The following is a 24,064-nucleotide window of genomic DNA, read 5'->3' on the forward strand; positions in this document are numbered from 1 at the left end:
GCACCTTGTCTCATCCCTCACTCTTTCCCCCTTCTTCCATCCTTCCCCTTCTTTCCTGAATCCACTCCATGTTAAATGTTTACCTTTTTTTTACATTCTTTTGAGTTTTCTTGGTAAAAAACTATTTAATAACTACTTTTTTTTTCTCACTAAGGGTGGAGTGAATGAGAGATAGAGGACAAGACATACCGAAGAAAATGTATGTGTGAAAGAGAGAGAGAGAAAGAGAGGGGGGAAAGCTGGGGATAACACAAATCCTCCCCTTCCTACAAGGCTGTAATCGTATTTTTGTAATTGACGTATTCGCAGATAGGCGAGCGCTCCCCGATGCCGGTTAATAGCTGCATGAATCAGCAGGCTGCCGGCTTCCTCTTTCTTCACACACCCAGCTAATCACAGCTGTAAAGCAATATCCGCCTGCTGAATCCCAAATTCAGTGTGTGTAAGGTTAGGTGGATGTGTATTGACTGTCAAAACTGGGCCCGTGCTGGGCTTGCCGCGGTAGTCAGTGTTACCTGTGTCACGCGGTGGTCGGGCATACACCGATTACATTACTTGCCCACCACCCCCACTGGAGTTTTTTTTTTTTTAATTATAGAAATAAACGCCCTAATTTTTCTCCTATCAGCTCCAAAGTTGATCAAATTAAAAAAAAACTCATATGTAAAATACTAAGCGTGTTATAGTCGGTTGATGGACGCTACAATTATGAACTGAAAGTGAAAGTGTCTGCTCCGTACAGAGTCTCAGCTCAGAGTAGCAGGAGTCAGATTTCACAAACACAGGATGAGAGAGAGTTGACAGACAAGACGATGGCGGAGGATTTGGTGTCAAAGCAAAAGCGCCTATTTGGCAATATTTCTGATTTAAACCCAATGCTTTAAAGGAACCATAACATTAATGAGGCAATCTGTCAACTTTTAGAATGAAGCAGTGCGGAGGATGAAGCTGTCACAGCCAGCGCCAGGTGAAAACCTGTGGCCCCGCAGCGAAAGCTCAACCAGAGAGGCCAGACAGACAGCCATCCAACATTAAAGATCAAAGTGATGGCTGGTTCAGACTCCAAGATATCAGCCCGATTATAGCCCGACACGGCCGTCGTAGGGTGTCGGCTCTGATCGTGAACGTCAACGAGTGTCGTGAGCGACAATCGATCGTTTTATCTCGTGTAGTGTGTCACAGTAGACGACAACCGACATCACGTCTGGGACGCCTCACAACGTCCCGACAGAACATCTAGCACGTTTGATTTTTTTGGCCTTCCACAACGTGTTCCGTCATGGCTGTGACTTTGACCAATAGGACCAGAGCGATTTGGCGCGCACAACTGTAAACAATGGTGAAGTGAAAGAGGAATGATGTGAGGCGGAATTGTGAAATGGAGGAAACACCTTTCTGATGTTTCCTCGAGTGAAAAAAGAAATAAAGATGGCGTGAAATAGCAAAGGCACTTCAGCAACCCGGTGAGTAGGCTACTGCCATTAGCATCAAGCTTCCTTCCCGATGACATCGGCGCACATTGTGAAAGACGACCAGCGATGATTGGTCTTGGACCGACGTGTAGTTTGTCATGTCTCTCGGCGAGGTCACGAGAAGAATTTATGAGTCTCAATCGCCTAATCTGACATAATGGAGTTTCCTCTTGGGAGCATGAACCTGCAAAGCAAATTGTGTGTATAGGTGAGTAAGGGGTGAGGAGATACACCGATTCTACAGCTGAGAGTTCGGCCTGATGGCGGCCCCACAGCAACTGTCACCTAAGTCCAACTAGTTTCTTCCTTTAGGAAGCAGAAACATGCTCATACCAGTTTGTCAGACAAACAATCACAGGTTAACCTTCACACCGAGGCAGAGGAGATTATTATCCACATACTGTGAGGTTTCCTTTAAGTGCTGCTGGAAATGTCAGTGAAAGTCTCTACGCTCCACTGGACAAGGCTCAGACAAAGACGAGCAAGATGTCTCCTGGTGCAAAAACTGAACTTTCGGCGGAGTTTGAAGGCAACAAGACGTCTCTGGACCTTGGTGGTGTGTTAATACACAAAGAATAAAAAAAAAAAAAAAGTCCTGGCTGTGAGAAGAGCTGTGGTAAACTCCGTTTCCTGAATAGAAGACGGAAACAAAATGTACTCTTTGACATTCAAATAATAAATTCTACAAGACAGACAGTGCAGCCGCGGGCGGAGGGCCATGTGAGAGCAGCCTGTCTGCTATCAAACAGCCACTACGGAGCTACGGATCTGCACTTACAGTCAAGTACTGCATGACAGTCCAAGGCTCTGACAGATAGCACAGCTCTACTGCAGGGATAAATCATTATTTTTTTATCTTCTCTGTTCTAGCCTTAAACATAACAAAGGCCTCTCCATGGATCTAATGTGTGACGCACAGTGGTAGAAAGTAACAAAGTACATTTACTCAAGTACATTTGAGGTACTTTACTTCTTTCTCTATTTCCATGCTACTTACAAACAGTAGTACAATTCAGAGGAAAATATTGAACTTTTTCATTTGGAGTTTGGAGCTGTAGTTGCAGATTAACATTGTATATAAAAACTAATAAAAAAGCTTATTCGATACGGAGGATTAAAATGATTAAAAATACAAGTACGACACATTTAAAATACTCAAATACAATTAAAAGTCCTGCATTCAAAACCTTATTTCAGCAGAAGTACAGAAGTATTATCAGCAAAATGTACTTCTTATTCCAATTGTCCCTGTGACTACTAAATTATTTATATTCAACATTATCAGACTGCTAATACTGATGCAACAATGTGTAAGCAGCTAGCTTTACAGTAACTACTTTATATATGTTTATTTTAGTCCTTTAGCCCAGTAGGTCTCAGCATAAGAGTCAGGGACCCTGTGATAAATTCTGGGTTCATGAGATGACGAATGGGATAAAGAGTACTTTTATTTTGAAACTTTATATACATTTCAATTCTGTTCTATTATTAAAGATTCAGGCTTTTATTTTTGCATTAAAGGTACAATGTGTAATGTCTGGCCATATGTTCCAGGGTCAGCATTGCACCTCTACCACTGGGTGCATAAAATCCAAATTTACAGTCATCAGTTATATAAACAGCAGGGCAAGAAAACACAAAATGCGACCAAACTGCTGAAACGCTGAGAGCCGGTCAAGATAACACTGCTATCTTATAATCTTCAAGTGTGACGTCGGCCTATATTGTGTTAACTCTGCCACCAACCGGTGGCTGTACGGTCTGTGTACGTTTTTTGATAGTTTGTTTATTGGATTAAATCCAAAGTGGCTGAAACAAGAAAACGACCTACACCTTCATCTTGTCCTTCCCACAGCCAGGAGACCACCCCGCTGGGAGGAGAGCGGTCGGCACTCTGCACTTCTGGGAGACGGGGCTTCAGTTAGTGGCCACACAGCAGGCTGGTGGATCGCTGTGTCTAACCTGTGTAACGGCAGCAACAGAAAGTTGGGAAGTCAGGGCAGACCCCTGGTGCTGGGGTTTGGTTGGCTGAATTCGAGCTAACTGTTAATTGGGGGTAGCTACGCCTCCCCGAGCTGTAGCACGCTTTAGTTCCGGTGAAGCAGCCTCCCGGCGGCGGGGAAGACGAGGCGAGGGTGCGAGTCATTTTCTTGTTTCTGCCACTTTGAATTTAACAAACTTTCAAAATGTAAACGGATGTATTATTGACAAGCCCTCGGAGCAGCTCTATTTCTTCGTCCTGTCATGAGGGCAGACTGCCCCTTTCAGTAGATGCACCACAATACACCGACGTCTTTGACATAACATCAACACTGTAACCTCTTCACATTCTGCCAATAATATTAATTTCTTTGACTGTTTTAAGCTAAATTCTGTCCAGATCTAACACATTGCACCTTTAATGTTGGTACTTTTACCTACAAATAATCAGTACAGCTTCCACCACTGCAGCTGAATAATGGTGCACTTACAGTAATAAGCTGTTGGCAATAGTGTAGATATATTTTTCATGACTGCCTGCTGTGCAGCACAGTAGTAAAACTATTAGCATCGTTGAGCCTCTAAAATAATGGTTCAAAGAGCAGCATGCATTATGCAGCTTCATGGTAGGTGTGAAATTCCCGTCCTGTCAATTCAATTCAAATAAGATTTATTGCCATGAATGTTCAGGTTACATCACTGCCAAAAGCTAAATAACATATTATTGAATTGCCAGTGTTGGAAAAAGGTCAGAAATCAATAACCTACTCTGTTTTTCATCACAATTTCTTGCTTTTGCTTTTTACATTACTCATCTGTCAGAGTAATGTTTCAAAGAAGTGTAAATTTGACTTTTCAAGTCAGTATATTCAAGTAGTGGATAGAATCTATGCAGGATTGTAATTGTTTCCATATTTTTGTTGTTGTCTGTGTGCTAGTAGATCTTTGTAAAATTTACTTTAAAAAGATTTTTACTGGTCTTTAAAGAAATTCTGAAAAATAAAATTTTCTCTTGGTGCTGTACTGTCTGTACGGTTTGTTTGACCCTTCCACCACCGCTCCTACCCGCCCTGTGACGACTCTCACGTTCTTAATACTACATAATTTAGTGTGACCGTCGAATAACGGCGAGGAAGGGTTTACATTAGAGTTAGATGAAAGGCCGGTGCATTGCATACTGTCGCTAAAGGGCACCTCCATGCGTTGGTATCCAATGCCTGCGGTATTTGTTGAGTTGGGAGTGAGAACGGGTTCACCATTGGTAGGTAGCTAATGCAGGAGGGGGGCACTCCGTCACCAAGCTTCTGTGAGGACACACAATTTAAACACTCTGTGCCACTTTTTCAGTTTGACAGGGCACTGTGCTGCATTCACATCAATTGGGACAGATGGTAGAGATGGGAAAGATTCCCACGTTTACGACTTGCACTTGCCTTTACGTCATCTGACAACTCAAGAATGGTTGTATGATTGCAGCGTGAGGGTTAAAAATCATGTACATCGACAATATATCGCTATATCTACAGTATTAAAGGTAGGATTGGTAGTGTTGTTGTCTTATATTTGTTGAAATTCTCATTACATCCCGACAGCAATCAGTAAATGAAATGCTCTGACAAATAAAAATTGAAAGAAAGTCTGGTATCTCTGGCTGTCACAGGACTGTTATAAACCTACCTGTCTACCTACTTACCTGCCTGCCTACGTGCACTCTTCGCGCGTCACTGTAGTTGACAACAAAACAAACCATGTCTGTTGTTCACATTCATTATGATATTTTTGGGGGATTGGCTTTGAAGGAAGGCCTGAACTAATGGACTGTCAGTGTTGCCAACTTGACGACTTTCTGGCTAGATTTAGTGAATTTTGGACAAGAGTTGGCAAAACTAGGCTGGTTTTTCGGTCGGATAATTTTTTAAATCTAGTGTTCTCTTTATAGTTTCTCAGCATTACCGTCCCGACCTTTATATTCGGCTGGTAATGTGAGGCATTCATATTTGTTTGCCTTTTCAGGCACTTCTGCATTATTAAGCAGCAAGTTGGATATACTGGAACCCAGTGGTGATTACAACTTGGATGTTGATGTAAACACTATTTACAAGTCAGAAACTAGTATTTGCTGTAATTACCATATGGCGTGAGCACTCCCTGCATAGAGAAACGCGGATAGAGAGCAGGAAGTTAGGACTAATGGATTTATGGAGATGAGCAGAGGTGCGGGGCTCACACAGCGCTGCGGTAGATGGAGTCGCGGAGGAGGTGAGTATGGAGGGGAGATTAGAGGGTAAGTGGGAGCCTGGTAGTGTCAGTGGGGGAGCTTGCAGTTACAGCAGCCCATAATTGTTCGTCATGCCTGGGTCCCCAGCGAGCCACTGCCTGGTCGGGTCCCAGGAGGCTCTGAGATATGTGTGTGTGTGTACCAGAGTGAGATATACAATTTGAAACCTGGGAAGAGGTCAGAGAGTGAAAGAATGAATTTCCAACCCAGGAATGGGTCACTGTGAATTTCTACTTTGTGTATGTTTGTGTGTGTGTTTTCTCTGAAATGCATATCTCCTGTTTGTTTTGTGTTTCTGTATTCCTCGAGTAGAAGCGTGCAGCTGCATCATGTGTGCATCTCCTGAGTCTGTGTGAGTTTATGCACGTGTCCGCATGAACGTGTGTCCTCATTTCCAGCCGAGCCGAGGTCAAAGGCCACGCTTGAGGGACCACGACGGCATTTAAAACTCAACGCTGCTCCTTGAAAATGTTTAATTCAACCAGTCGTATTCGGTCCGTTGAGACCAGCTGGTGAAGGAGTGACAGAGAGAGGAAGGAAGGAAGAAAAAATATCTGAAAAATACAGCCAAGTTTTTTTTTTCGCTCGCTCCAATTTTTTCTCTCTCTCCTTATTCAGACAAACACTCAGTTTTGTTTTGTTTACCCAGAAAATAAAGGTCATCCAATATGGCTGCTAATTGGACACACAACTCCATCCCTCTATCACTTCATTTTCAAATATCTGTGATTTGTTTTTCGACTTTTTACTATGTTTTTATAAGCTCCAGGCCTGTATTTGTAGGCCTATACAGTATATGTTAAACAAGGTTGGTCCGTATGAAGCATAATAATAAATTTAATAGTGTTATTTTTGTTTCAACATTAAAGGATCAGATGAAATGATGCAGTTGTTGAGGTCCTCCCAGGGTTTGTTTATACAAACTAGTCAGAAACATCAAGTAATCTAGTTTTCTACAGAAAAAAAAACGTCAAATTTAGCTGACATTGAGAAAGATACATATGGCATACTTAATATACCATTACTCATTAATTTTCGGATATAATAATGCCGCCCTGTCGCACGAAAAGGCGTGTGAATGATACAATAATGCGCAAGGCAAAAGCGTGTAATAAGAACACCGTTCTTGCTTTAGGCGTGTCATTTTCACGCCATGCAGTCTGTACTGACTGCAATGTGAATGCATCCACGTGAATATGCTACGCTCAGAGCTAGTGACGTAGAATAAAAAGGGAGAAAGAGCGCTTATGGCGGGCAAAAGGGGAGGTGGATGGGTCCAACAAACACACAACTTTCAACCAGGAGACCGGTGTGTTGTTTTGTAAGATACGTTTGTGACGTTTGTGACATGTTTCCGTACTGATATTACGCTGTTTCCGTTGATATTTTATCTAATTGAAGAACTTATTTTAAGGCCAACCATGCCATTTTTTTAAGACGTAGGCCTAATTTAATTTAATTTGGTTTGCAGGCCATACCTAACCAAAGAAAGTCACATACTGCGTCGGACATCCCGTACTAAAAGGTTCAGGATGAATACACGGACAGCTGCTGACAGCTCTGCACTCGAGCTGCTAGGCTTACGTTAGTTTCCCAGAGAGAGAAGACAAGTTGCTGTACATCCCTGAACACCAGAGGTCCTGATTCAGAGCTACAGTATGAAAATAATTAGCTTAAATCAATCACCTGTACGTAAAGGTTTGTGAAATTCCGAATACTATTCATTTTCCACCAGTTTTTAGTAATTTACAATCACTTACTGGCAGGCTGGCTGTCTGAAAATGAGGCACAGCAAGCAGTTAAGATAGTTTACTCAGAGAAAAGCTCTTTTCAAAATGTTACAGTGGTGCTTCTTCCTCCACAAAACCATCTTTGGCTGAATGCAATTAACACCAGTATGCAGAACGCACGTAAACCTCCAGACCACAGCCCAGAGTTTCTTTTTACAGTTTGGTGACAGCTGTCATTTTAATCCTGCAAAATTGTGAGTCGGCAATTAAAGCTTCTACCTCTTAAAGCTTGTTAATAATGTAAGATTTAATTAAAATCCCGGCCATCTCGATTTGAAAAATTGCACTTTCCAATTGCAAATTCTTAATCTTCAAACCATAACTCCCACCACTTTGTTCTCACGCTCTCTCCCTCCATTTCTACTAGGACTACCTCCTTTTTTCTTTTTTTTAAATTTAACTTCACCTCTCCTTGTTTGACTTATTCCTTCTCAAGCTTTCCTTCTCTCACTGTATTACTAAACCAAATGTATACATGAAAGTATTTTGTGTGTGTAATCTTTCCCCATATTTCCCAACATAGTTTACCCATGTGTTATTTGGGTTAAAACTACATGTAGATAGCAGGTTTAAAACTGATTTAAATTCTATATTTAGGTTGTATATTTTAATCTGACTCCACTACATAGATTGGAAAGGTTACCTTAAAGAAGTAAAACATTATTATTGCTATATTCTAAAAATAAAAGTACTATTAGTACATCTACAACTCCCAGCTGCTCTCTTCATTGTCGCAGTTTGCCATTATCCCTCTTTCTGTCAGATAGCCTCACACTCTCTCTCTCTTTGAAGGACATTGGTCAAATTAATTCTATAAAGGAGAGTCTACGACAGTTCGCTTTGATATGATCCTCAGAGAGGTTGTCTCTGCACGTATGAGGTAGATGGCGTGTTTGTGAATATGCCCGTGTGTTTGCATCATGGGAGTCTCCGCAGACTCCCCGTGTTGCAGCCTGCCTGTGGTGATAAGCATATGATGAAAGCCTGCGACTCTGTGTGTGTGTGTGTGTGTGTGTGTGTGTGTGTGTATTACCTGCTGTGTGTTGTTGGAAGAGGGGAGAGGGTTGGAGACCATTGGTCCAAAGATGTCCAGGTCATCGTTGATTGATGCAGCACCACCCGGACCCCTTACACCGCAATCAGGAGCATCTGAGAGAGAGAGAGAGAGACTAATACTCAGATTCAAGACGACCACCTAATACTAAAACCTGGCTTTTTAGGATTTCTGAAGACATTTTTCATACAACTCATTCCACATACTTAAAAAAAAAATTCAAAACAATATTAAACCTGTTGATGAAGATCACGCGATGTGATTGAAAGCTCCAGAGGAGCTACAACATGGACCTTGAGATGGAGCAACATATATTTAACCCAACATATCCTCATACAACGCTTCGTATGATATCTTGCAAAAAGTTATTCCCCATTTTTCGTGCATTTTCCTACGAATGTCCAGCAACAAGTGACACACGTGTCAATTTCCTTGTTACATGTATAAACTCTTTTCAAAATAAACTTCCATCTTCATAGGTTACTACTTAGTTAGATTTAGGCAACAAAACCACTTTGTTAGGTTTAGGAAAAGGTCATGGTTTGGGTTAAAACAACTTTGGAAGTGGCGTAACTTAAGTACGGAAGTTATGTGACAAATAAATCAACGTCAATCAATTCAATCAATCAATTCACACTGGATGCGGCCTCCTGCAGTAAAGTCCTGTGTGTTTCAACCTACCAATCCACTCCGAAATCCTCCCTACGCAGAGTTTGTCCCACTTTATACCTCCTGGTTCACAATTACGAGGATTATATATATGAATTGATTTTGTGGGATATATACAAACTACAGTGCATTACTTTTCATATGTATAGCTACGATCGGTGTATGAGAGCAGCCTGATTTAACTACTTGTAAGACATTTACATTACTTGACTTTGGTAATTTAAAGACAATGTAAGACGTCTACTGAACCAGTAGGCATATGTATATTCATGATTTAAAAGAATAAGAATTAAAGTGCAGACATAAAGAGAGATTAATAAAGACAGAAACACAGTAAAAAAAGAGAAGGCACTGACACAAATAGTAATTATTCAATCTGACCTTTACATGCATATACAAGACGTATTTATAAAAATTAAGCTTCTCCAAAACGCCCCACACAGCTCAATTTACAATTACCACGCTTGCTAATTGGAACATCCTCAAGAAAATTCTGATGACTGCTTTCCATCAGTACTTCGCTTCACCCTAATAAATTATTTCATTCATGCTTCTCCTTTTGCCCTCGGAAGAGTAATTGTGTGTAATTGCAAATATATTTGACATTGTGTCGCAGAACTGGTTTATTTTTATGTGTTTTTATTTAATTTCAGTTGGATTCACAAGAGTCTAATATTGTAACATTCAAGGCAGACACATCCTGTCTGTCCATCCTGTCCAATTGTTAAAATGAATACACCTTTTTCACAGCAGACATTTTGAGATGTCGTAGCAGAAAGGGCACAGGTGTAATAACATTAATTACTGATGGCTAAACTTGCTTGCTACACACGGTTCCTTTAAATGTATATCATATGAAACATTCATGTTGTTCAACTGGATGTTTAGCTTATGACGATGACCACCACCTGTGTGCCATTCACTATTTACTCTCTTTTATTTACCACTACGGCACTCAATATAACGACTAACTTAAAAAAGTTCAACCTTTTGAGAAATACTTTAGTTGCTTTCTTTCTGAGAGTGAGATGAGAAGATCAATCAATATCAATCTCATGTCTGCAGAACTGGAGTCAGGATGTGGTTAGCCTAACTTAGCATGAAGACTGGGAGTATGACGCATCTATCCTGGCTCAGTTGGCTACTACTACGGCAAATTAAGAGCCTCATTTGATGGTTACTTCCCAAGAAGACGAACGAAATCTTTAGCAGCCAGTCAAATTTAAGGGTCCAGTGTGTAGGATCTGGCGGTATCTAACTGTGAGGTGAGGAGATTACAACCAACTGAAGCCTCTCCCGTGTGCCAAGCGTGTTGGAGAGCTACGGTGGCCCTCTGTAGAACCAGTTGGAGCAGAGCCAGTGCGTAGAGTGTATGTGTACGTGGGAGGTGAGTGGTGAAGCAAGAGAGAGAGTGGGCGGCGACGGGAGAGAGTAACGTTATCGACTCCGGCCAAATCAAGAAAAGTTAACAGAGTTTGGTTTGTCCATTCTGGGCTACTGTAGAAAACATGGCGGACTCCGTGAAGAGGACCCGCTCCCTATGTAGATATGAACGGCTCATTCGAAGGTAACGAAAACACAATCACTCTTATTTTCAGGTGATTATACACTAAAGAAAACATACCTATTAATATTATATGTATTTTTTGTCAATAGATCCCCCTAAATGTTACACTCTGGTCCTTTAAGCCTCGTGTCATTTGGGTGTATCGTCTCTTGTTCAGCTCAAACACATCAGCTAAAATATGTCTGATCATTAAGTAGTTTAAACTACTGTATGGAAATACTGTGTTGTCCAGAGAGAGAGAGACCCCTTCCCGTTTTGCTGAAGAGGAAATCCCCAGAACACAATGTACAGTCATCTAAGAGACTGTGATGGAGAGGCAGACAGGGGGAGGAGAGGGACGAGAAAGGGAACTGTGTGTGTGTGTGTGTGTGTGTGTGTGTGCGTGTGTGCGTGTGTGTGTGTGTGTGTGTGTGTGTGTGTGTGTGTGTGTGTGTGTGTGCGTGCGTGTAAGAGCCAGCGAGCAGCAGAGGTCATTTATATAACCACAGTGATGAAACATCCATAATTTAGCCCTTTTAAAGTGTGAACAAGACTGAGCTCCTTTAGCCAGACAGCGGGGTACAAGGAAAGCCACTCACTGTGAGGAGGCTGGAGAGATCACTCAACATCCTTTACACCACTTATTAAAACTCAATTTCAAAGAATAACGTTGATAATGACATCTTTCATCCTAATAATTAAAAATCTTGCCCTCTATCCATCTTGTGATGCCTTCAAAGCAACTGAGACAAATTTGTGAAATTGGGCTATATAAATAAAGTTAACTGGAATTGACTTGAACGTCATTTATGAGCTTTGCTTTTATTTTGATAGTTAAATCTCTTTGTAAACTCCTGCTTGAAGAATAGAGAGTTGCAGGAATGAGTCCTCAAAACAGGAAATGAGTTAGCATTTTAGCACTTCCTGTTCCCTCGTCTGGAAGTCAATGGGTTTTTTGTTGTCTAATTGTTGGCCCGGTCTTCGTTGTAAAAGAGATATTTGATCTCAATGGGAAAAACTCATTAATTAAAGGCTAAATAAAAAAAGTAAAAAAAAAAAACCTCTCTCATACTATAAAGAACACACTGCCATATGCATAAAATCCCAAAAAGTAAACTTTTTCATGCAATCAGAACCATGGGATTTTTATTTTTTGAGAATCGATACAGCATCACAAAACCTAATATCGCAATTCTCGATATTTTCGATATTTTCTGACACTCCTACCGTGGTGTAGTTAGTTTATAGCCTAACGTTAGCTTTTTACTTCTGGAGATTGCATTTAAGCTTTAAAAATCATAAAAGTGGTGTTCATTTGTGAAGATCTATCTTGCTGAACAAAACACGTAAGTATCATAAATTTGTTTGCCACAGAGTTTATTTTCTGCAATAATCCAAAACCCAATGGAAAAATACCATTGTCCTCTTGTCAAGGGAACCAGGGCGATGCTAACTTCCTGGTTGGCCGACAAAAATACATCATCCCTGCAGCACTCTATAAAGTCTATTGTGATTATGATTTTTATTTCAGAGGCTGACAGATGTTTTGTCAAATTTTTACATATTCAAAAAGAAGAAAGAAAAATTGGATTTCATGTGCATCACTTACCCTCCTACCACTCGAACACCGCCCTCCCCACATCCCCCCTCTTACCAAAACCTCATTCACCCATTGCCATGGAAATGAGCCGCAGGGAGAAAAGGGCCCATCATCATCATCATCATCACGGTCATGTCGGGCAACGAGCCCACCATCCTTTATTACGGGATGGAGCCATTTCTTGAGAGCACTCTCAACTTCACCATGGAAACAGACCCATAGTTCAGGGTGGGGGGGGGTGTTTTATAATCACCCCAAACCCCTCTGCCCTGAGTACATTCGCGCACACACACTCACACACATATACACAAACACAGAGCTTCCCAGTATCTTCAATGAATACAGCGACCTCATTCAGCAGTGGGAGGCTGTCACATTAAGGACTTGGCCATCGCACCAAGGGGTAAAATATCTGACTCCATTAAGCCCTGCATTGACTCTGATACAATATTCTGATTAGATTTCACACAAATACATGTGGAAATGTTGTTTATTTGTCCATCCTGTAATAATAAAATGAACTGGCTCTTTGAAGTGTTATACAGCCATAAACCAAAAAGTATGTTAATTTAACCCACTTTTTCCCCCAAAACACAAGTCACAACTAGGGCATGAAGTGAAGCTTGCCCGCTCCCCTGCGAGTGATTCTGGGAGCGAGTGAGTACAGAAAAAGAAACACGCTGGAACCAGTTGGTGACCATTATAGAGAGGGAAGTGTGGACAATTGACACAAAATGACTTGCTACCGGTGAAAGATGTTTGTTGACAGGTGATAAAGGAAGCAGGACACTACCTCTTGCGGTCTCCCCGAATAAGCAGCGATATCAAATGGCGAACACATAATGTTTATAGATGTGATGCTGGTGTTTTGATGCAGCTTTGCACACATTATTAATGAAGTGCTGCAGAAAAACTGCCTACCTTTCCACAATTTTTTAGAGTTGAACAAATATGTAACCAGAGTGAGAGTTCCATCAAACAAACGTCAATCAAAATCTTTTACAGTCAAAGCTGCACAAAGTGAGCACCTGTCCCAGACCGCCAGTGTCTGAAAAAATCCCGGGTTGACTGCACATCAATTGATTTTAGCAATTTGATTAATTTGAATTTGCACCACTACAGTGGAATCAAATTTTGTTTGTATCACGCACTCGTATAAGGATGGAAATACATGCACAAGCACGCAGGCGACATGATACACATTCCTGCCCCCAGTTTCCAACTGTTCCCCTGACCGACAGTTGGTGACGGTAATGTGCCAAGAAATATAGAATAAAGAAAATATAGCAATGCGCCAACAAAGAAGACTGCTAGCATACATGGATGTAAACCATGCATGATTCAAATATTTGAAATAATCCTCTGTCTGGGGTGAAGACGCCAGAGGCGTTCTGCTAAATATCAATATGTTTGATCATGCATTTAGAAAAGGTTCGGACTAAAGTTAAGTGAATGGAAGCAAAAACTGAACAAGAAAAAATGCCCCATCCCTTGTCGTAAAGATACAATTTGTCTTTCTCTCAATATTAAGAGGAAAAATAACCTAAATATTTATACTAGAGGTAAAGCTGGGACCAAAACGAGGACAGTTGCTACTAAAATAGAGGAGAAGTGTGTCAATTCAGCGTGTCAGGACCATTATAGTAGGGAAAGACCGAGGTGGAAGTGAAAGGGACGTAGAGACAGAAACAAACAGAAACAAACAGAAACAAACAGAAACAAACAGACAGAGGTGCTCCATCAATAAAAGTTTTTGAAATTGATTCAGTGGCTCCTGAAGAGATCTATTTTTGGCAGGGTGGAACATCTCTGAGCAGCATTTATCATCATGGGACCAAATCTTTCCAACTAAACCTGAAATTAATACATAACATGTGTTTTAACGTTGCTGTGGTCAAAAAGAAGCCTTTTAAATTATGTTAAAAAACTAATATTGGCCTAATTGTTTGGCAAAAAAGCAAGGATGGAGAGAGAATATGAAAAAATTCTTATCTGGCTTCTCTCACAATGTTGTTTATACTTTCATTCCTGCTATACTGAATTAAACTGAACAGAAGAATTGACAGAAACACACACACAGAAGCGAAAGCAGAAATTGTTTCTTTGACAGCTGCAGAGTAAGGTAACCAGAAACACGGCGGGATGAATGGAGGAACGGGGGGGATGTTTGAGCGCTGAAAGCAAACTGCCACGTATTTGACTTATTGATTATGTGTGAAATCTCATCCACTCAACATGGCCGCAAGGTGTGTAGCATTGGTTATTTATAGCGGGGCGTCCACTCTCGCTCTTCCATGCTGCGGTCGGGAATGTTTCATCAATGCTGTATCCACCGGCTCTTTCTTCTGTCAGCACAGCTTACCCTCAGACAATACAGCCTTGTATCGGGAAAACAGGGTGATTGCATATTACACATTTATGATGAGAACCCTGAACTGACCCTGACTCGCTGTGTTTTTTGCTGTTCAGGTCAACAAGCAAGGAGAAACAAACGTCCTGGCGGTTAACGGGCCAAGACACATACCGTAAACTCAAAATGTCACAGGTTTGAATCCAGCTTGTGACCTTTGTTGAATGTCACATCCTCGGTGCATTCAGCTATTCTGCTGTTGTGTCCTTCAATTAGGCGAAAATGCCATTAAAACGAATGCATGCAGGAGATTAAGAACACATGACCAGTTCTCCGTCTAAACTGACGGCTACGTCTACAAATTTGTCAAACTCATATCAAACAACTCCTGGCCAGTTGTTGCTTTATTTTGAGATTGATTTGCGCCATGCATATTTAGATGTATGATAGACTTTGTGGTATATGTGAGGGGGTTGTTCAGGGTATTTTTCAGTAATTAGACCTCTTGCCTAGTTGACGTTAGGTGGTAGTATGTTGAGATCACCAAATTTCATGTATTGTAGGGATGCACCGATACCACTTGTTTTCAGACCGAGTACAAGTACAAGTACTTACATTTGGGTACTCGCCGATACCGAGTACCGATACGAGTACTTCTCTGTGCCAAAAGACCCTCATTAACAGCCAGCTGGAGGGTGTGAGCGACACACGGTCGGCTTGGGAAGGCTCAGGGCGAAGGTGCTTCCCGGGGCCGTGGCCAAAGTGTCAGCGGGTGGACTGTCCTTAGTGCGCCCCAACCGCGTCGTGCCCCAAGGGCGGGGCTCTGCCCACGTAAAAGGCGCCAGGGGTCTGCGGCGATTTCTGCAACCCACCTAACCCGTCTTGAAACACGGACCAAGGAATCGTGCGCACCACCGGCCCGTCTCGCCCGCACCGTCGGGGAGGTTGAACGTGAGCGCGTGCGATAGTATCGGTGCATCCCTAATTGATAACAATCATAGAGGTGACAGAAAGTTGTCCGGCCTCAACAGGTGTAGTCTCGCGATACCAGACGATCGGAGCTCTCCACCTACCAATCGTTTGGGGATTTCTAAATGGAAAGTTGTTGCTAGAACAGCTGCTAACAAACCTACGCCCCTTACATGTCCACGATTCGGACAGACCAATCTCAACCACGGCATAAAAATGCATTGAGCATCATTGTTTCCATCTAACTAAAACCACCTTTTAGCTCCAAAACTCTGTATTTTTCACACAGGTTTTTCTCAGTATCCTATTTTCAGGTTGCTGCTTTTGAGATGGAGAGTGCACACTGACATGTTTTATTAAACCATTCTTATTTTTGTTCATATTAGATTAAGAAAAAAAACACAGTTAAAGATAGATTCCCCACAATGATGACCTGGAAAACACAACTTTACTGGTATGACCCTAGATCCATAACTTAATCATTGAGCTGGACTTTTCTAAATGCAATAAGTCTTTTATCTATTCAAGTAATACAGGGTGTAAAATAATACTCTCTAGTGTGTGTGTCAGCTATAAAATTGCCAAGTTTCCCGAACGAATAAAATAATTTATTTTCCCTGTTTGTACATTTTAAATCATTATTAGATAGTCCAGTACATGATTGGACTAATGTGTGGATTTCACTGTAGTCTGCTCACAGATGTGTCAGACATGGCGGCCTGAAGCCACCAATGATGTATTAACTGCCAGACGGTATAATAAGTCATCCAAGTGTAACAAAAGGTCTCTGTACATGTCATAAATGACTCAAATAAAGCCTGAAAGCATTAAACCTTTCCCTTATCATGTCACACATTATTTAACCTGCAATTATTACAATATCAATCTAAAAATTATATCATCCAACATAATTGGTTTAATTTATACATCTGACACATTAGGCGGTCGTGTGAATACAGTTTGACAAGTTATTATATTGTACGTTGGTAGAAGAAGGACGGTCATGTCTTACCCAGGCCCAGCAGGTCCACGGACGGCTCTGTGCTTTCCTTGGCTCTGCACTCTGACTGCTGGGAAACACAAAGAGAAAGGGAACATTTTTTAGTATAATGTACAATTTGTCACAGCTTCTGTGTGTTCTCAATTTTACAATATTATAGATAATGCAATTACGTGCAAGGATTTGACCTGTATTTAAGTTTTGATACAGAAAACCAATGCTGACCTCTTAAAAAAGTAGTATATTAGATATAGACATATGCCTCAGCACAGCTACAGACTATAAACTAAAGCCATTTCCGTAGCAGGTTTCATTCATAATGATTAGATTTTGTAAAATGATAGTTTTACTATTATGCAGGCCATAAAGTATCCTGCAATTTCCCCAACCAAGGAGTAGAAGTTTGCGGTGACAGTGCTTGATCTGGAGATAAAAAAAAAAAATCCATTATCCTGGATTTCAAAGGAGTTTTCTTGTTTAAAAGGACCCTGTGGAGTAGTTGATCACTAGTGACACTACGCTGCATTGTTCCCTGTTTTGTTTGTATCTCGTGCTCTACTTTAATGCTCATGGGTGACATAACATTCCCGCTGATGGTTTCATGCTATTCCACTGACAGTTGGTGGCGGTTACGCACCAAGAAGTGTAACAACAACAACAACAACAACCAAAAAGGGGGCGACAGAAGCTCAGTCCGTAGGGTTTTGGCTTGGGAACTGGAGGGTCGCCGGTTAATGTCCTCGCACAGACCGAGTATGGACTGGTAGCTGGAGAGGTGCCATTTCACCTCCTGGGCACTGCCGAGGTGCCACTGAGCAAGGCACCGGACCCCCAATAGCTCCACAGGCGCTATATAATAGCTGCCTACTGCTCCTAATACTAGAATGGGTTAAATGCAGACAGTGCTGTGCTGTGTACAAAACAATGTGTGACAATAAAAGCTGTTTTACATTTACATTGACATGATATGGTGAACATGTCAGCAAACAATTATTTACAAACCCAGAAGACATGATGCAACATTTGGAGTAGTCTTTCTGTCCACCCTATGAATTTAAGTCCATCCACTCTCCTTTTAGCTCTGTTCTGGTCTCCACCAACTCCTGAGGGGAATATCTGGCTCTTTAACTGTAAAATGCTGCAATATGTTCACCAGCTAGTCGCTGTCTGTCTGCTGTTTGCTGCTGGGCAGGTAGTGAGGTACAGTGAGTTTATGAGAGATTTTCACTGAAAACAGCTGCCTGCTTCTGGAAGCAAGGTTGATGAGAGCGGTGAGAGTGAATCAAACCAGTAAAGTTGCGGGCCGTAAAAAAATAAACTAAAAAGCTCTGTAGACCTGAGAGGAACCAGAGTCGGGTGATAATTCTTTGTGTTACTACGAGAGACATCTTTCACATTACATGCAGTCACTTAATTAATTAGTTATCTAAACATATTGTTAAGTGCAGCTTTAACAACGCAGAGTACAAATTACTCAAACAATTTGCTTTGTAAATGGTTTACGGAGAAGGACTCAGTGCAGTAACTTGTGAGGGATCGATGATACTTGCGATGTGTTTTAGTGAGAAACATTAAATGTAAACTCAACTGATTACAAGAAAACTAACCAGGGTATTTAATTAAGAGACAAGAAGAAGCTTCTACAAGGCTTCTCGCTCTGTGTTCTTCGTGGTAAACTACGTTACAAATCTGCTGGATTGTTTTACAGCATAGCACAAAATAGAAAGAAAGCACTGTTTTTCCAGACCTAAAAAAAGATTTAATTGAACAGGCTGTTCTTCTACACCGTTCATAGCTATACCTACGAAAAGTAATGCACTGTAATTCATATGTAATCCACATAATTGTGGAAAAAGTATAAAGAGAGACCTCGTAAGGAGGAGGTCGGGGTGGATGGGTGGGTCCTAAAAACATTGGACTGTCTTCCAGGAGACCGATGTTCGTGTCCGTGTGAAACCAGAAGTCTACGTTGATTTATTTGTCACGTAACTTCAGAAGTTAAGTTTCGCCACTTTCTGAGTTATTTTAACCCAAACCATGATCTTTTCCTAAACCTAACTAAGTAGTTTTGTTGCCTAAACCTAACCAAATTGTTTCCTGTTGAGACAGAAGTTTATTTTGAAAAGACTGGAGCGGAAATTGACATGTGTTGCTGGACATTCGTAAGAAAACGCGTATGGATGCGTTGAACTGGAAGGTTTCTGGAGCTTCTGGCAATGACAGTCAGTAGAAAGAGTAAGTAAGTTGTTAAGTTATAGTATCCCCTCTAAATGCTTTCTTTAAATAAATCAATTAGCTGACAGACAAATAAAATTAGTCAACGACGATATTGATAATTAGCTAATCTTTAGTGATATATCGAGTAAAAATGCCAAATATTTGTTACACCTTCCAGCTATTTGTTAGTGTTATACTGTCACGGTAATATTGTTTCTGATAGGCAATCTTGTTAATTAAGTGCTTTAACTGAAAGAAAATTAGGGGAGTAGAATGGGGAAAAACAAGGTAGTTTAGGAGGAATAGGAGGGAGTGAAAAACAAAAGAGAAGACAGAGGGAAAGAGGGAGAGATTAAAGGTGAAAGAGTAGAAGAAGGAGACAGGAGGATGAAGAGGGGACGATAGAGGGGAGATAGAGATAGAGGGAGACTGGAAAGAAAAATGTGGTGAGGGAGAGAGAGTATAAAAGGTTAACACGTGGGCCATGAGAGATCTACAACGCTGGTAACAAACCCAATTTCCCCCCAACAAAAGATCGATGGACCACATTAAATTCAATGTCGTTCCAATCCGAGGCAATGAAAACAATTACCGTGTTCACGCCTAATCAAGAATGCATTGGCTGCGAATTGATGTGTGTTGGGACTGCAGCAAAGCTTGAACGGCAGCGACGTGAATCGCAGCAGGAAGGTCGTTTGTGTACAGCAGCGGAGAGGTTGGTTAGTGCTGTTCATTAACATAAATAGTTCGGTTTGGGTTGGGTTAGGGGAATAACTGATTTCATGTGGATTTTAGTACCTTCCAACTACAAAAAGATTCCTTGCTGAACAAGCTACATATTTAATATTTTCTTTGTATATTTAATCCATATCATTACAATTACAATCAGAGTATGACGACTGGGGATGTCACAATACCAAATATTTAGTAGTCAAAACCAATACTAGTGAAATTCGACAATTCTCAATACCCAATTCGATACCACGGTAAAAAAAACAAAACAATAAACTCTCTAAGCTAGTGTTAGGAAGTTAAAGAGGTCATAATTCCCTCTATTATCAATTTCATATTGCTGTGAAAAAATCTTCTCCAAACAACTGTATTTATTCAAGTTTCTCACCAAAAACTACATTTTACAAGATTACATTTGAACACATCATGATCAGCCAAATACTAATTTTTACAGAATAGAGCTTAAACGCATCGTAATGTAAATCAATGCAACCCCTGTTAGCTGTTAGCTCCGCAGAACTGTACGACGTTAATGAGTTTATTTTGTCCTTTCGTATGTTAGACCCTGTTAGTCTCGAGTCCTGATGGTACCTGCGGTACTGTAGAAAAACGAGTACCATCACGGTGAATTTTGGCATCGCCTTGGTACCGAAGTATCGGTTCTCGTTACATCACTAATGAATATGACTGGATATTACTATTCAGCCAAGCAGCTGAATCAATGAAGCGTGAATGATGCAACTGATGCCAATCAGCTGATGCAAGTGCAACTTTGGTTGAACTAATGCAGGGCTCCATTTCTAGTAGCATTTATTCATTCAAAGGCAGTATCACAGTCTAGAGTTTGGCCATGATGATCTTCAATGTTGATTCATAGATTTTCTTCTCCCTGACAAGAATAAAATTGAGTAGAGTTGCACTGATCCATGTTTTTCTCTCCCAATACCCATTCCAGTACCTCAACTAAGGGTGTCTGCTGATACAGAGTACCTATCCAATACCAGTGCCCTTTTTAATCCTCACATTTAAAAACCTGTGAACCTCACTAAGTGGCTCTCTTGGAATAATTTTTTATGATTCATGGCTGAATGAATTTATACTGAATATTACAATAGAGTGCTGAAGGAATGGGTCCTAAAACCCAGTAATGAGTTCGCTTTCTCGCACTTCCGGTTCCCTCGTCTGGAAGTCAATGTTTTTGTTTGAATGGGTTTTTAGTTAGATGCCTGGAATGAGGTCTGTGGTGAACACAAGCTTCAGAGATTTTAACGTTTTGTTCTACGACATAAAATACGTCAATAAATACCCTACTCGTGAATTTTGAAGCTTTTACATGTCTTAAAAAAGGCGGTTGCTACAAGTGGCTAAATGAAACCACAAAACGGCATCATGCCGAGCGGAACCCAGGGCGATGCTAACTTCCTGGTTGGCCTACAAACATAAGTCATCCCTGCAGCATTCTATAACAGTGATGAAAAAAACTGTATTTAATGTAGTCGTTCACTTCTTGTCGATACCCGATCGTAACCGGTACGGATATGGCAAATGAGATCCATAACCCTAAACCTAACCGTAAGATTTAAGATAGAAATTATTATATATATTATAATTGAAAAAATGTGTACATCTAGAAATCTTACAGCATACTGTAATACAAGCACACTTCTCAAACAAAGACACTAATATTATCAGCCAAACTCATAGTGGTCAAGCCACAATACAAAATTCTCCTCAGAAAAAGCCCACACCTCGATTGAGAGTGTTTGCCTGGAGAGAGCAACAAGAAAAACATTTTTTGGTATGCCTGTCCGTCTGATTACCAACATTTCAGACTATGCACGGCGTTACAAAATGGAGATTACATAGCCTTTCAGTGCTGCATCCCACACAAGCTGCTGTGAGACAGAGAAGAAAGAAATAAGAACACCCAAAATGTCACTCTGCATAAAAAGCTTAAATTCCCCGCTGTATGTTCACAAGGATTTGGACAGACATGCTGCCAATATTGTTCTCACAACGCTGGCAGACAAGTTGGGTTTTCCATTAGTTATCCGGGATGACACCAAGTGATGCCGCTGACAGACGGCCAAGCGACAGACTGTGATTGGGTGTCAGGGTCAGTTGTGTTTGAAGAGAGAGAAAGTGGAATTGGAGGGGAGGCCAGCGATCGATAACCAACCCCCCCCAGACACCCCCAAACAGGTGAATAGAGTCTGAAGGTGTTTGAATGAAAACCACTGAGCAAACCAAACCCTTTGATGACTGCTGTCACATCAGATCGCTGTCAAATACACAGCAGACAAAGCCATCAGCTGACGGCTGTCACGCTGAACGTCTGAGTCGGGGGCAAGGTCTGCTGTAAGTTCGCCCCTGATGCTCTCAACGACTTGAAGCCAAGACAGAATGAGTGACAGTGAGGGACCGTTGAGTCCATCCTATCTTCTGTTACCTTACAAGGTCCACCACAGTTATTCTATTAGTACAACAATGTTAAGATAAATTCATTCCAGCTGTGGCCAGTGGTGAAGGAAGTATTCAGAACATTTACAACAATACTCTGTTACAGTAAAAGTCCTGCATTCACAATCTCATTTAAGTAAAATATGTAAGTAATGTAAGTATAATCAGGAAAATGTACTTTTAAAGTATGTCCCCTGTGACTCTTATACTATTATATATTATATCATTATATTATTATTACTCATGCATTAATGTAAAAGAAGGATTTAACTTTTGTAGTTGGTTGAGGTGAACTTTTAACTAGGACTGTCAAAGTTAACACGATAATAACGAGTTAACGCAAGTTCATTTTAACGCCACTAATTTTTTTAACGTAACTCGCAATTTTTAATTAACCTCTTAAAAACCTCACGGGCCACTGATGATATTTCAGAGGTTGTAGTGGACTCAGTTTTAAAGCTAGTGAAGTTACTGGTATCAGGGAGGAGGGTTAAATAACGCTCCAAACTTATGCAAAATTTTGGCGAGGAAAAACTGTCATGGCCATTTTCAAAGGGGTCCCTTGACCTCTGACCTCAAAGTATGTGAATGAAAATGGGTTCTAAACATTATATAAATTAAGTAAATATACCACTTACACAACACTTCCTGCACAGACGTTTCACATTAAAAGCCGTCCTGCAGCACAAAGTGCATAATCCCGAGGTCAAGAACAAACAAGCTCAAATGAGAACAGTATTTCTCCTGTGATTTCTGTGGTCTAAACAAAGAGACTATTTTTTACTTATTTTTTCACTGTATGTATTCTTAAAAATATTTTGGATTGATGTGCAAAACTTTCTATGTAGAAAACATAGGTCATTATTTAAATACCTTCTTGTATTTTACAGTTATTGTCAGCGACAGTGAGGTATTATTGAGTCCCATCTATGTTTTTATTTAACCATACAAGGTTATGAAGATCTCTAGATGAAGTCATTTTGAAATAGCTTTAATTTATGTCACGAACAGCACAGAAACAAACGGCAAGGGACTCATGAGGCAAAGAATTAATCAAGATTTTGAAGCTAGCTGCCAGAAATGGTAATACTGTATATAAATATTCATTAGATACATGAAACTGGACTTGAGATCCCTCGGGTACCTGTGGCATCCTAATTACATCAAAGCATGAGATAATGCTATTATAAAAAGTGCTTGATGAGACGATAAGCAGCACTTTGAAAGCAGGCAGCAGCTTGTGTATCTGGCAGATATGCTTCTGCATTGTGGCGTATATTAAGTGGATGGTACAGCCTGCCATCTCAAAGAGAAAACAGCATACCAAACATGCACACGGAGGCATGACATTTCGTTTTTTGTAGATATCTACCACATTCAGCACCTGCACAACAAAAGGTCAAACAATGTGGAAGGAAGAGAAAAGGGAAGCTGCTGTCGAGCAGCTGAATGACAATACATTAATGAGCAAATAATGTGGTTTTCATGGTGAAATTTAAAGGGCAGGTTTCTCAGACAGGAATTACCCTGAGACCAGTCTCAAACTAAGGATGATTTTCAACAGATATCATCCATAAAACAGAAATTTCAATGCATTACTCCTTGCTTTTATTGACTTCCGATTGCTTCAAGAAAAAAATAATTCTTTTCAGGCCATAAATGGGTTTTTCTATACACGTGGGCTGGCTTGACTAGACCCGGATGTCAAACGGTGGATAAACTAATTTAATTTCCAATAAATTCCTCACAAAAATTCCCTTGCCAATCTTTTGCCATGAAGCAGCAAAATCAGGAAGTGTTGGGTTTTTGTCAACAGTAACTTAATAAAACTCCTACAGCTGAAAGTGAAACAGTAAAATAAAGTCAGGGGTTTTGACAGCCAAAACTTGCACAGTGTAGGGGCCCCATATACTCTTTAAGAAACTTAAACAGTGGAAAAAGTGACAT

At 40.7% G+C, this 24,064-nt stretch overlaps 1 protein-coding gene across 5 annotated transcripts in view; it reads right to left on the reverse strand.

Moving 5' to 3' along the window:
- Positions 1-24,064, reverse strand: part of smap1 (small ArfGAP 1) — a 91,781-nt gene that overhangs the window by 13,038 nt on the left and 54,679 nt on the right. For all 5 annotated transcript variants that reach the window (XM_037781919.1, XM_037781920.1, XM_037781923.1 and 2 more), the window contains 2 exons: positions 16,721-16,778; positions 8,554-8,669 (listed from right to left, as the gene is read on the reverse strand). In XM_037781919.1, coding sequence (XP_037637847.1) covers positions 8,554-8,669; positions 16,721-16,778 — 174 coding nt within the window. The remainder of the gene's footprint in view (positions 1-8,553; positions 8,670-16,720; positions 16,779-24,064) is intronic.

The sequence above is a fragment of the Sebastes umbrosus genome, chromosome 10 (genome assembly GCF_015220745.1).
Source record: "Sebastes umbrosus isolate fSebUmb1 chromosome 10, fSebUmb1.pri, whole genome shotgun sequence".
In the NCBI taxonomy this organism is placed as follows: domain Eukaryota; kingdom Metazoa; phylum Chordata; class Actinopteri; order Perciformes; family Sebastidae; genus Sebastes; species Sebastes umbrosus.